Raw genomic sequence first — 15,237 nt, forward strand, 5'->3', positions numbered from 1 at the left:
CTCGTCGCGACGATTGCATTCATGAGGCTGAGGTAACGCACAGCTTCTGCTACTGTTGGGCCTGAATCACCCATGCTGTCGCTTTCCGTGTTGTCCTCATTACTGTTGCTAGGCGACACTTTGGCAAAAATAGAGGCAACGATGGCGAAAAGTCTGACCTCCTAGTCAACATCTCTTCGCGGTTTCAGCAGCACTGCCGAGCAACTTCTTCGCATTCCAAATGCCATACACCGTAGTCAGCAGTAAATCCCTGCCGCTTGCCAGTGCCGACTTCTTCGTTCGATAACATGAACAATGTCTAATTTTTCTTCTATGCTGAGCTCCCGGCATCTTTTTTATCCGAGCTTTGGCATGTCGCGACTCCTTGCTTGCACACGCCACAACGCTGTCTGGCACAGCGCTGAAATGATGTTGATGTTGATGTGGCTTCATGCGCAAATGCACAGGACGCCTGGAGGCCTTTGTTGTGATCTCTAAGGCTTGTTGTTCTGCCGGGCCGTCTGATGGAGACAACGCACCTCCGTGTTTGCACGACGAAAAGTGAAAGCTCTACGTGTTAACCGATATGTACGCAATAAGCTCGTACGATTTATGTGGATACAAAACACATTATGTTCAATGGCCGCTGAGTCGGGGATTTGACTTGACTACTTTTAAAACGAAACTAGTGTTTAAGTGGGTACGGTTTAACGAGGTTTTACTGTACTGCTGTTTTGAGCATCGCGCTCGGTGATGCATACCAGCTAAATATATACATCGTTGAGGTTTCAGATAGGATAGATAGGATAGGATTGAGAAAAATTTTTTGCCACTAAAATTCCAGCACACATTGCAGCATAACAAATTGTACATAATGAAATGCTCTTGCCAAAAACATGTTACAAAGCAAAAATTTTGTTAGGTAACACATAAATGTTCTGTCACGTGCCATTTTTGTGGCCAGTTGATAATAAAAACAATAAAGAAACATGATATCTACAAAATCATAGTATTGTTACGTTGCAGAAGTCGCATATAAAGATGTATTTACGATATTTACATGAGAGATAACGATGCACAAACAAGATAGCCGGCAAGAGCGATTCCACTTCTGCATATCAAAATCGTCTTCTGGCATAACCCCCGCCTGTAAAGGCGCCGTCTCGGTGCTAACTACAAGGGAGGTAAACTCGCCGTAAAGTAAGGTTTCAGCCGGTACGCAAGCACAATGTCCGTGGGGACATACGAGTGCAGCGGAGCGATCTCGTCGTTCACATCGCCAAGCTGACACAATAGCGTGTAGGGCCCTGTGTAGCGCAGCAGCAGCTTTTCAGACAAGCCGATGTGGCGACGTGGCGTCCATAGGAGGACAACGAAGCCAGGAGGAAATCAAATGGCCCGATGTTGGCTGTCGTAACGGATCTTCTGTGCAGCCTAAGATTCAGTGAGCCGGGAGCCGGCAATCTGGCGTGCCGTGTGAGCGTGGGCGAAGACATCTTGAGCATATTCAATGGGAGTGCTCGTCGAGGAAGGATGCAATGTGTCAAAAGGCAAAGAAGGGTGGCGGTCGAACAGAAGGTAAAAGGGTGAAAAGGTAGCATTCTCAGGACGGGACAAATTATAAGCAAAGGTCACGAAGGGTATGTGCCGTCCAAATCACTGTGGTTGCAGAAACGTACATAGACAGCATTTCTGTCGACACGCGATTGAGCCACTCTGTCATTCCGTTTGTCTGCGGGTGTTAGGCGGTGGAAAGCTTGTGCTCGGCAGAACAGGAGCGAAGTAGGTCTTCAACTACTCGGGACAAGAAGGTGATCAACTTGTAAGTAACGTGACCTGCAACATAACCAATTTGTTACGTTGCAGAAGTCACATATAAAGGTGTATTTGCCATATTACACAAGAGACAACAATGCATAAACAAGATGGTCATCGAGAGCGATTCCACCTCTACATGTCAAATCTTCTTCTTCTGACTGGCGCCACTCGTTTGCACTGTAACAATATCAAAGGAAATTCAGAATATACATTTCAAAGGTAAATCACCCAGGAATAGTTTCTGAAAATATAAATTATCAATACACTGCTGTTCTTCGGATACAATAAGGAAACTAAGACCAGTAACTGCTTCGTCACTTCAGCCGTGCAGTGAAGCACTTGCTGGTTTTTGTGAAGCATAGGGGCACTCCATACTTTTTGCACAAAACGTTTGTTTTTGGTTCAACTTTGCGGTCCTCTTGACACATTTTGCAGTTTTACCTTTTCGGCATCTTCCGGATGGTCCTTTTAAGGAAGTTTAACCAGTTCATCTGGAGTCGCCTCTTCCAGGACCCATCTCTCTCAGCATAGCTGGGCAGCTCCAGAATATGCATCAAATCATATTTGTTTGTATTTTTGCAGATAGTCTTTATCATCTCTGCAGTGAAGAAGAGCAGAAAAACATCCCGCGCCATTGTAAACTATCTTGCGCTGCTCCGTAATGCTGTGCCAAGTTGTGCTCCGGGCAACCATCTTGGCATGAACTGAATTTTCTTTACTGTCAGTGGCAGCATATCCTGGCCAATCAAAGCATGCATCCTGCAGAGAATCGGTATAACTCTCAGGTCATGCACTAAGATAGGCAGATTAACACACACGAGGAAGGAGACCGCTCAAGGCTATAAACAAAACTCGCTGGTGAACAGCTATGAATATCCCGGGCTGACTCAAAACATTGTCGCTGTTGGGAGGTCTCAAGCATGCTCTTGGGACAAAGGAACAAGAACACAGTAGTGCAAACAATCAAAAGAGCATTTGTTGCACCTTTCATGCACTAATGCTTGCTAGCCAAATTACTACCCATAGAACATGCCAGTAGGCACGCGACAAATCAAGGATGTCAGGCTCACCACGACTGGATAGCAAGCGAATATGTTTGCCCTCATGCTGGGCACAAATGCCTAATCGTTCGCATGTACGGTCACGTGAACAGTGGTGGGTTCGAACGATCGTGTTTGTTCATTCCACTGTTTGGTTTTGGTCCTAAGCCTTTTGCAGGACAGTCCCTTAAACAGAGGGCGAGCGTGTGAAACGTCCATGCAGCTCGCCGCCCTCAAGCCAAAGAGAAACAGGGTACAGTGAAATCTCTATATAATGAACTTCAGTGGACCGTGGTAAATTGTTTGTTATTCTGGAAGGTCGTTATAGTAAAACCCCCAAAATTAACCAGTCTGGCATCAACCCGCCCTTTCATAAGTTGTCATCATTTGAACAATCCATGAAAACATCACTCTTGGCACTTGGCCCTCGCTGTTGCTATTTTCCATAGACTCCTCTGCCACACATGACCTAAGCACCGTTTAATAAAAGTGACCCATGCAAAACAGACACTGACACTGAGAAAGCTACTGACAAAAAGGAAGCTCCATGACGCCTCCAAAGTGCTATGTTTCTTGTTGTTGGTTTGTTTTTCACATTCCTTGCCACCTACACGGCAACTGTCGAGGTGGACACCTGAACCATTTCAGAGTGCAAGCATGGGTAAACAACACCATCTGGAAAGTGCGAAGTGCGACCGTGTAGCATTACCACGAGTATTGAGGTTGCATTTCTCCTAGTGCCGCAGAAAAAAGCGCGAAAGAAAGAAGGGCGAACGAAGGAAGAGTAGGAAGGAAGGAAGAGCTCACCTCTGTTGCTAGGCAACACTTGTCTGGACAGAGCATGTGTCGTCCCTACGTAATAGATTTTAAAAATTCTCTGCCATGTTCTCTCTCTCTCTCTCTCTTTGGAGGGTTTGGTAACACGATACGGAAAATGAATAATAAAATGAAATTGTTTATTTGCCATCCTGTCCATTTACAGATGGAGGGACTGTAGAAAAAAAGCTATCCTTCAACAGCTTGACGTGTCTACAATCCTTGTTTCTGCAGGGAGGCAGCATAAGATATGCACACATAACATATACATACATATATATAGCTGTATACATGACTTCACTGACATGTTTCTCACTCACACTTTGCTTCATGTCAAGAAATAAATGCAAAAACACAGATACATAACACTACCAAATATTACATCGAAACCGTATACATCAGTTTCAGTTCCTTGGATCATCAGCAGCAGCAGCAGCCTATTTTATGTCCACTGCAGGACGAAGGCCTCTCCCCGCGACCTCCAATTACCCCTGACCTGTGCCAGCCAATTCCAACTAGCACCCGCAAATTTCCTAATTTTGTTGCACTACCTAGTCTTCTGTCGTCCCCTACTGCGCTTCCCGTCTCTTGGTACCCATTCTGTCACCCTAATGGTCCAACGGTTATCTAACCTGCGCATTACATGACCTGCCCAGCACCATTTCTTTCTCTTGATGTCAATTAGAATATCGTCTATATCCGTTTGCTCTCTGATCCAAACCACTCTCTTTCTGTCTGTTAACGTTATGCCTAGCAATCTTCGTTCCATCGCTCTTTGCGCGGTCCTTAACTTGTTCTCAAGCTTCTTTGTCAGTCTCCAAGTCTCTGCCCCATATGTCAGCACTGGTAAAATGCACTGATTGTACACCTTCATTTTCAATGATAATGGTAAGCTTCCAGTCAGGAGGTGACAATGTCAGCCGTATGCGATCCAACCCATTTTTATTCATCTATGAATTTCCTTCTCGGCATCAGGGTTCCCTGTGAGTAATTGACCTAGGTAAACTTACTTCTTCACAGACTCTAGAGGCTGAGGGGCAATCCTGAACTCATGTTCCCTTGCCTACACTGAAACTGTAAGAAGCCAGCAGGAGGTTTCAGAAAAGTTTGTTAATCTGAAAAGTGGGTAATGTAGTGTTCATAGTAACGAGGTCTTGATGTACTCCATTTTACACCCAAGTAACCCTACCATTAGGTGGCGTTAGCAGCGCAACACTCACACCATCTCTTGTACTAATCTGTAACTACACTGACCGCTGCCGGCACCCAGCTACGCGGGCAAGCCGGAGTACAGGAGATGCGAGCACCATGTGGGCAAAGCAACATCAGGGGATGTTTGAAGGTCAAGCGCCCCCCACACTCAGAGCTTGAATGTGGTTTGCTGTCATCTTCTGACTCGTAATTCAAGTCCTGATCACTAAATTCAAGTGTGGGTGTAACATAGTTCTGAGCAGGACGCTTTTCTCGCGGCGCAGGCGCATGGGATGCAGGCGCACGAGATGCAGGCGCCATGGGATGCAGACGCCATGGGAACAACTTTCGATAAATGCATAATAACACTGGCAGCGCCCTTCGCCGAGATTTTACAAGAGAAGCGAAACCTAAACTGTTGGACATGTGGCTGGCCTTCAGAAATGCGCTTTGGCGAACTAAAACTACTTGCACTCCAAACCAAAGCTCACCAGTGAACAGCAGGCATCATTTTCAGGGGTAATTATGACCACTCAACACTGTCATACGGCAAAGCCGACTACATAATTTAATTCTTGACTTTCTGGGAGTCTTTTGATCACAAAAATTTCACCGACGATTACGATACGCTCTAATGCGAAGTTTGAGTGTAGTTCTATACGTGTTTTCATTTTGCGATATATTGGCGGGCGCGGACAATCTGTCTTGTGCAGCACATTGCAAATGGAACGAAGAGTGCCGCGACTACCTCGCTAATTGGGAGGTCGTGAGAGGCAATGCGCGGGCGCAATGCACAGCAGCCGCTGCAGACAGACCTCCAATCATGCAGTGCTTCGTTTCCACACAGACGACGCGCGCTACTCTGGCACCATCTCATAACCGTCGTTGCTGCACAGCCAGTCTTTCGCAGCACTACACTTTTCTTCTCACGCTTTCGCCATACCCTCCTCCTGCACTTTACTCCTCACGTTCTCTTTGCTGTTGCAGTTTTTCATCTCCCACTGCACTCGGCATTCGCTTTTATTCTTCGCTGTGCTCATTCACTCGGTTACGAGGTGCCACACCGACACTTGCCGCACGAATAGGTGCCTAAGAGCTGCGCTCTAAAATTTGATGCGAGCATGGCATAATGACAAGCAGCACGCTTTGTTCTTGAGCACGGCAGTAGGTGACAGTCAAGCCCCTTTTCACTACAGCATACACACATTAGTTTGCAAAAAGGTCCATCAAAAATCGTATCGCTGGAGCTAGAAAATTTAAACTGATTCTAAAAGTGGAGTGCCTAGACTAACAACTGGTTGGCACGAAGGGCATAAGAAATGACTCCAACACATCGAAATCGGCTATTTAAAGCATCGATCGCCGCTGATCGATCTGAATAGACGTAACGAAACAGTCAAGTTCACCGTAATACGGCAGTGTAATGCAGTGAAGAATATGCAAGCAATTTCAACAAAGCTTATTAAAAGTTGAAAGGGTCCAATGTGACGTGACATAGTATGTGTTCCCTAATTATGCAGACATGCACACACCATCTCCAGTCACAGTACGAGTGCCGAGACATCTAAAAATTACAGGGCCCCTTAAGATCTCTCTTAAGAGGTGAACGGCGAAAGCCTACTCTTCCTCCTCTTATCATTCGCCTCTTTCTCTTTGCCTCTTCTTTTTGCCTCTCCTCTTTGTCTTCTTTCCTTTAGTCATTACTGCTCACTACAATGCATTTATAGTAATTTGTAGTCAATTGGGGTCATTACAATCTGTCTTTAGACATGTTAGTCATATCATAGTCATCAGTAGTCATTACAAGTCATTTCAGTCATTATTAGTCATTACTTTTCGTTAGTAAGCATGTTTAGTCATTTCTAACCAAGTGTAGTCGTTACGAGCCGTTGTTAGACAGGTTGGTCATATCATAGTCATCAGTAGTCATCGCAAGGCATTTCAGTCATTATTAGTCATTACTGGTCATTACTAAGCATTTTTAGTCATTTCTCGTCAATTGTAGTCATTACAATTCGTCGTTAGACATATTGGTCATTTCGTAGTCATTACTGCTCACTAGTAAGCATTTTTAGTCATTTGTAATCAATTGCTTTCATTACAAGCCGTCGTTAGACATTGATCATTCTGTAGTCATTAGTAGTCATCATTGGTCATCACTAGTCATTAATAACCTCTACCAATCTCTATTATAACATTATCATTCTCTAACTGTCACTGTCAATCATCTTTCATTCTTTAATCTGTCTTCATATGGCGTGATGATGCTTCGGCGGACACTCCGGCGGTCAAGTCTGTTGACACAAACCATAAGCCTAGAAAGGCTTTCGCCTTAATAGTTCTACTCCCAGCTGTTTCTGATGTTGCTTTGGCCCAGAAAAAGAAAAGGTATCTTTTTTTTATTATTATTATTTCCACCCCCTGCTTTGCAATTCTCCTGAATTCCGAGGTTTCCAGGTCGGCAGTTATGCTGCTGATGATGAAGTCTGCCTCTTAGAGCCACATGCATGAGTTCATCGGCAGGAATGTTCCTGACATGGATATCCATGAATAACTTGTGCAGAGCCTTTTCTATATGAGGGACTTTTGGCACTTGATTAGCACCTGATTGCATTACACTACCTTTGCCTTGATGTCAGCCTTGTTGTGAAGAATTGTACTACTTAAAAGTGCTTCATTAAATTTTAGATTACTGCGGAACTTATGACTTCTCATTTTGTTCCACTCTATGTAGGATAGCCATGTTGTCTGTAGACTGGGTCTTTGTGCATCTAACTTATGGCATTGGCACACATGTGGAGCAGTGCTGGGTGACAAATACAAGACAAGATTTCCAAAGGCTGCTTGCGGGCCAGATGTGCCAATTGTTTGCACATTTTTAATTGTCCCAATGTTTGCTTTGTTACATTAAATATACTATGTACTTGCATGTTGTATCCTTGACCCCTCATACAAGTCAGCTAAATGGATTTCTTCACTGCTTTTATGTGATTGAGCAGGTGAGCGTGAGCAGAGAGCAAAGAATAGTAAACATTCTGCTTAAAATGGGTACTGAAAAACACTGCCCATGGTATTGCATAGAGTGATTCCATTGTTATCATTTGAATACAAGTATATATTAGCATAGTAATGTTTCAGAAAAAGAAAACTGAAGTAGGTGCATTGCTTTTTACAAAATAGGTGATGCTGCTTTCAAGCCCATCTCTGGAAGAGCTGTATCAGCAGACCTGTGCCCTGGCTGAGGATGAATCTCGATTGGGGACTGCGATGCACCCAGCACGTGTGCTCTCCTTTCTGGTGGGCCTCAAAGGCAAGAGTGAGACAGTAGCCATTGGGGGGCCATGGTCACCATCCCTTGATGGACCGAATCCGGACTCCGACCCTCAAACACTGATTCGGACAGCTGTGCGCACCTGCCGTGCCCTGACTGGCATTGACCTCTCGGCCTGCACCCAGTGGTCAGTGCTCATCTCTTGTTCTGTTCTCGCTCTGCCCCTGCTTAATCACTACCCTTCTGCACTGCTTATAACTTCTTGCTATCCTCTCTCTTATACCTGCCGTGGTGGCTTAGTGGCTATGGCATTGCACTGCTAAGCATGAGGTCGCTGGTTCAATACCTGGCCGCCGCAGCTGTATAACGATGGGAGCGTATTGCAAAAACCCTCATGTACTTAGATTTATCTGCACGTTAAAGAACCCCAGGTGGTCAAAAATAATTTGAAGTCCTCTACTACAGCATGCCTAATAATCATATTGTGGTTTAAGTCCCCCACCACAGCATGCCTAATAATCATATTGTGGTTTTGGTATGTAAAATGTCATAAATTAATCTAATTTCTTTTCTTGTTTTTGCCTGTATCCATTGCAAACAGACTCAACTGAATGCTCATTTAAAATTTTGCATGTCCTTAACTATTGGACCGCTTCACGCATTTTGTAAAGTCCATGTATGACAGTGTCTGAAACTTTAGGTGCCATAGTGTATATTTCATTTGGTCTTTTAAACTTTGAATTCTGTAGAGTGCTGCTAAAATTGATTCCATCTTCATTCTTTATTGATTTCCTACAAGGCTTATCAAACGGAATGAGTCAAAGTCCAGCCTTGCTTCTCGAAGGCTTTTGACGTCTTTGAAAACTTGTCTGTCATCCAGTGTGTTAAGCAGTCAAGTATATTGGCCTTCAGTGAAGCCTGTTTGTTTGTTTTTAGCTCCAAGATCCTTAGCTTGTTACTTAGCGGGTACCCAGTGCCACAGCAAATTGCTGCTATGCTATCTACCACTGCAATATTTAATGCAAAGCATTATTTGGCTCTTACCAGACACTTTATGGTAGGTTCCAGTCTTGCCTCGTTTTGGCCCTTTTCAAAAAAAAGAAGAAAGAAAGAAAATCAAGTGTCCAATAGTGAGATCGAACCTTGGTCTCCCAGCACAACATTTGGTGTTTGCCGCATGTTGCTTAGCACAAGCAAAAGCACATGAGCATGCACCAGTTTCCATTCAACCACAGAGTCTTAACGAAATGGGCGATTAATATTAAATCATACCACTGTCTTTCATGTGCGTCACGTCACACAGCAAGTTGCTTATAAAAACAAGAGCATGGCAGTGTCTCATTCTTCCTTTTTGGCAGCTGGTGCTTTGTGAGGCTGTGTTAGACAGCACCCACATTTTGGAACGGCCCATATCCCCCAGTCATTTTCTCATAGCAGCTGGTGCTACGTAGACACTGTATGACATTGTGCCACCTTCAGGATCAGCTTAGACTGTTACAGAACAGGTTGTAACGTTTCTTCGTTGGGGTATAAAAAAACCAGTCATTATGCCATTGCCTTTATATATTGTATTCGTCCTCATCCTACTGCTGTCGCCATACATATGCTCATGTCACACATGATTGCTCACCTTACGCAAACTTATTGGTCCATCTTATTACACTTTGCAGAACCCCAAACAATGCTGGATAGCCAGCTACCTGCAAATGCTTCAATAACATCAATTCCTACAGTGTGTGGGATCTGCATAATTGTTTTATCTTTACTATTTCACATTTTATTACTTTCTTGTTAGTGCTTAAAGTGGAACAATCTGTTGGAAGATTAGAACTCGTTGTCCTTAGGCCTATTCGCAAACAGACCTTGGTAGGTTCACTTTTGTTATTCACCGGGTGGTCACAATCTTGTGAAGTTTACATAATTTATAGATGTTGGTAGTGTTGAAATGCACAGAGGACAGTGTTGTGACCATATAGCTATTAAATCCAACATTATTATGAACCTCTCCACATGGCATATGCCCCCGCCTGTGACCGTCCTTGTTTTTGTCTTCAGTTGGCTGGAGCTGTGTGCCAATCATGCATGACTTTAGGTAGGTATTGTAGGTAGCCATCTAGACCACAAGTGTGAAGTACTATATATGATCTTCATAGGTAGGGGGGAGGGAGGGACGCGAGACATTGTCCTTGTGGTTCTTTCTCTGTTCTGCATTGTGCTGTTAGTTTCCTTTGCATCAAGATGTATTAGCCAGCCCACCTAAGCAGTTTGCTAATGCACTTTGCCAATTTGCTTTGATTTGACAATGATGCATGAAATACAAGTTGACATGATTTGAAATATCAGTTGGGACGCATTGGTTTTCCAGTTCTCTAGCCGAGTTTTCATGTCCTTAAAACCAGAAATAACAGCAAATTTAGTTCATTGATATGGATATATTAGGTAGACATGAAAATGCTGCCTAATTTTTTTCACATAATCGGCATTCCTTTCATGCAACTTCTCACACACATGCAAAGACTTCCATATTTCATTTGGAAAGAAAGAAAAGAGCTTGTTCATTTATTCACACCTGGTTTGTTGTGCTGCTTGCACATGTACACTCCACACTGTTTCTCGGGCTGCAATTTTTTGGTGCATAACACACACCTGCACATGGCCCCTAATTGTGGATATGTGCAAAGCCTTTGCTTTTATATGTATAGAAAGGTAGTCCAGCTGTAGTGTGCATCATTTTCGAAATAATTCTAACCATAGTTTGCTGACATTGTGAGAATACAGGAAAGGTGTGTGAAGAATTAGCAAAATCTGCTACAGTATTCTAACGTACCCAGAATAGCTATAGGCACTTCATGATTTTGTTGAGGTCAGTGCGTGTGAGCCCTGCTGTCACATGGTATACTGATATGTTAATTCTTTTGTTCCCTGATGTCTTGTGCAATCAGGCTGAACTAGTTATTATTTATAACACAATTTCATGGAAATCCTTCTGAAATACAACGAAAGCCTGGACTTCATGGAAGCTTACAGTGCACTAATGAACTACAGTAGACTCTCATTAATTCAAACTCGAAGACACCTTGGCAATTTGTTTGAATTATCAGAAGTTCTCATATATATGATTCTGAGCAAGATGACAGCACACATTATGCTTACACATCCATTTTAGTCACATCTTTAAGAATTTCTATGCTTTAACTACAAAAAGTAGACAGAGAGCAGAAGGGAAAGGTCTACAACTAGTTTATTGGCCATCTACTGATAACCAGACCTTTGAAAAAACAAAGCTGAATCCATATTACGAGTTTGATCATGGTCATCCAATAGGGTCACGCCAAAAATGACTGTATCAAAAATTACCAAACTCTCAATACAGACCTAAAGGTGAAAAGTCCACAACAACTGCCATCTATTGCTGACCAGACCTTTTAAAGAAATCGTGAATGGTCGATTGCTTCCTAGTTACGTGTGCCTTCAACAAAAAGCTCTCTATGGCAGTAAGAGCAGCCAGTTCGTGTTGAGAGTTTTCTGTTGCTTTCAGAAAGTTGCGGACCTGAGCAATGTAGTGGAAGGCCTGTGCAGGTGTCACATTGGGTTGCTCTTCCAGCTCCTCCTTTTCACTTTCGCTTCTGCATTGTGGTGGCAGCAGCTCGGCTACCAAGTCGTCAAGTGTGTCCTCCCTGCATACACACAGGTTGTCATCAGCAGCTGTGTTGTGCGCTTGCAGAGCAGAAGGCACTACGCTTGCAGAGCAGAAGGCACTACGCTTGCGTTGTCAACCTCGCAGCAGTTTTCAGCTTCACTTTGCTGGCATTCCGACAAAGTGCCAATGCTGCAGCCAGGGAGCTGAAGGCATGCTGGAAACAATTCTGTATTGTTGTTGACACTATAGCGTTCCATGCGTCGGCGAGCGTCCCCAACGATGACAGCAGTGTTACATTGTATGGCATGGAATTGTCCATACATAGCAACATTCTCCTGAGCAGCAGCTTCCGGTAATTCATCTTCAGGCATTTTATTACGCTTTGATCCAGGGGCTGGAGGACAGCTGTTCTGTTGGGAGGCAAGAATTCGAGGCGAATTGCTTCCGGCCCCTCCACGTCGCCATGTGCGGGGCAGTTGTCAACATGACCACTATTTTCCTTTTCGGCCTCTTCACCTGCCCATCCGGTTTGCAGAGCCAATCTTCAAATAAGGATTGCATCATCCATGCACACGTTTCCTACGTAAGCAACTGGGAGCTTTTGGACGACATTAAAGCACCTCGGGCGCTTTGCCTTCCCCACAACGAAAAGCTGGCTTGTGGCTTCCATCCATGTTAGGGCAAACAATGATGGTTAGCCTTTCTTTACTTAGCTTTCCACCAGTACATTGCTCCCCCTTACGACATAAGGTTTGATCTGGCAGGCGCTTAAAAAAACAGCCCTATTTCGTCGGCATTATATATGTTGTTCGGGGAGTATTCGTGTAGCTGGCTCTCGAGTTGTGTCTGCTGCCAGTCGGCAGAAACAGCTTTATCGACCGCTGCCGCTTCACCACTTACTGTTTTGAAGGCAAGGCCATGTCATTCTTTGAATCGCAAAATCCAGCCATCACTGCACTTAAAACCTTCAATTCCCAAGCGCACAGACAGTTCTTTGGCTTTGTTCCACAGAATTAGTCCATTTACTGGAAGGCTGGAGCTCCATGCGCACTTAAGCCGAAGGAGAACCAACTTTTCCAGATCGGGGTGTGCTGCTTCTCTAAGCCTTTTTCGATCCGGGGCGAAGCAGCTAGCATTGTTCTGCAGCTTGTCCTTGGCTTTAACAATCATCATCATCATCATCAGCCTGATTACGCCCACTGCAGGGCAAAGGCCTCTCCCATACTTCTCCAACTACCCCGGTCATGTACTAATTGTGGCCATGTTGACCCTCCAAACTTCCTAATCTCATCTGCCCACCTAAGTTTCTGTCGCCCCCTGCTACGCTTCCCTTCCCTCGGAATCCAGTCCGTAACCCTTAATGACCATCGGTTATCTTCCCTCCTCATTACATGTCCTGCCCATGCCCATTTCTTTTTCTTGATTTCAACTAAGATGTCATTAACGCGCGTTTGTTCCCTCACCCAATCTGCTCTTTTCTTATCCCTTAACGTTACACCTATCATTCTTCTTTCCATAGCTCGTTGCGTCGTCCTCAATTTAAGTAGAACCCTTTTCGTAAGCCTCCAGGTTTCTGCCCCGTACGTGAGTACTGGTAAGACACAGCTGTTATACACTTTTCTCTTGAGGGATAATGGCAACCTGCTGTTCATGATCTGCGAATGCCTGCCAAACGCACCCCAGCCCATTCTTATTCTTCTGATTATTTCACTCTCATGATCTGGATCAGCAGTCACTACCTGTCCTAAGTAGATGTATTCTCTTACCACTTCCAGTGCCTCGCTACCTATCGTAAACTGCTGTTCCCTTCCGAGACTGTTAAACATTACTTTAGTTTTCTGCAGATTCATTTTTAGTCCCACCCTTCTGCTCTGCCTCTCCAGATCAGTGAGCATGCATTGCAGTTGGTCCCCTGAGTTACTAAGCAAGGCAATATCATCAGCGAAGCGCAAGTTACTAAGGTATTCTCCATTTACTCTTATCCCCAATTCTTCCCAATCCAGGTCTCTGAATACCTCCTGTAAACACGCTGTGAATAGCATTGGAGAGATCGTATCTCCCTGCCTGACGCCTTTCTTTATTGGGATTTTGTTGCTTTCTTTATGGAGGACTATGGTGGCTGTGGAGTCGCTATAGATATCTTTCAGTATTTTTACATACGGCTCGTCTACACCCTGATTCCGCAATGCCTCCATGACTGCTGAGGTTTCGACTGAATCAAACGCTTTCTCGTAATCAATGAAAGCTATATATATAGTGGTTGGTTATATTCCGCACATTTCTCTATCACCTGATTGATAGTGTGAATATGATCTATTGTTGAGTAGCCTTTACGGAATCCTGCCTGGTCCTTTGGTTGACGGAAGTCTAAGGTGTTCCGGATTCTATTTGCAATTACCTTAGTAAATACTTTGTAGGCAACGGACAGTAAGCTGATCGGTCTATAATTTTTCAAGTCTTTGGCGTCGCCTTTCTTATGGATTAGGATTATGTTAGCGTTCTTCCAAGATTCCAGTACGCTCGAGGTCTTGAGGCATTGTGTATACAGGGTGGCCAGTTTTTCTAGAACAATCTGCCCACCATCCTTCAGCAAATCTGCTGTTACCTGATCCTCCCCAGCTGCCTTCCCCCTTTGTATAGCTTTAACAATGGTTGTCAGCATACTCTTGGTGATTCCCTGTTTCTTAACTCCAGCGTCGACTTCTTCAATAGCAGCCAATTTCTCTTTGAGGAATAGTGTTCGGTACTTCCCTCGCAGCAAAATGGTCGGTCGATCATGGAATGTGCGGCGCACTAGGTGTAGCAGCATGTAGCACATGGGAAGGCAGGTCACATGGTTCGGAGTGGGCAGGCACACCGGGAAGGCAGAGTAAGCCGAATGCCACGTGCGTCACTTTCTTACCTGCCAGGGAGGCACTTTCTACAGCGTCTTCCAAGCGCAACCGCGGAACTCCCTCTGTGGCGTTTCGAAAGCACTTTCATTTCTCAGAGCACTTCTCACAAGCCACACAAGCGTTGTTACATGACGAATGAAGCGATCATTACCTATAACATAGCGCAGATGAGGCTCCGCTTGGAAGACGCTGTGGAAAGCGCCTCCCATCCGCCGGCTCCCCCCCCCCTTTTTTTTCCGCCTCTTCGCGGCATGTTGACACAAGATCGTGCGGTACGGTGTGCACTGTTTTTGTGCCAGTGGCCCGTATGGTTTCGACCGTTTTGTCAAGTGTAGGCAGGCAATCAGCTTTAGACTAATTCTGAAGGCTATTCTGTTCAGATATTTTCCGATATGAGCATGCAAAAAGTATGAATTAACTGAATGACGGAGTTTGAATTAAGCGGCATTTAAATACATTGAAAACATAGCAGGCCAACCAAAAATTTGATTTTTGTTTGAATTAACCGAAAGTATAAATTATCAATGTTTGAATTATCATGAGTCTACTGTAAATGAAATTGTAACTGCCAAGTCAAATGAAAATGGC

The 15,237-nt window shown here is 44.4% G+C and overlaps 1 protein-coding gene across 4 annotated transcripts in view; it reads left to right on the plus strand.

Moving 5' to 3' along the window:
* Positions 1-15,237, plus strand: part of LOC126547179 (cell division cycle and apoptosis regulator protein 1-like) — a 261,069-nt gene that overhangs the window by 140,555 nt on the left and 105,277 nt on the right. For all 4 annotated transcript variants that reach the window (XM_050195056.3, XM_055062798.2, XM_055062796.2 and 1 more), the window contains one exon: positions 8,025-8,302. In XM_050195056.3, coding sequence (XP_050051013.1) covers positions 8,025-8,302 — 278 coding nt within the window. The remainder of the gene's footprint in view (positions 1-8,024; positions 8,303-15,237) is intronic.

Source organism: Dermacentor andersoni, chromosome 1, assembly GCF_023375885.2.
Source record: "Dermacentor andersoni chromosome 1, qqDerAnde1_hic_scaffold, whole genome shotgun sequence".
NCBI classification, from domain to species: Eukaryota; Metazoa; Arthropoda; class Arachnida; order Ixodida; family Ixodidae; genus Dermacentor; species Dermacentor andersoni.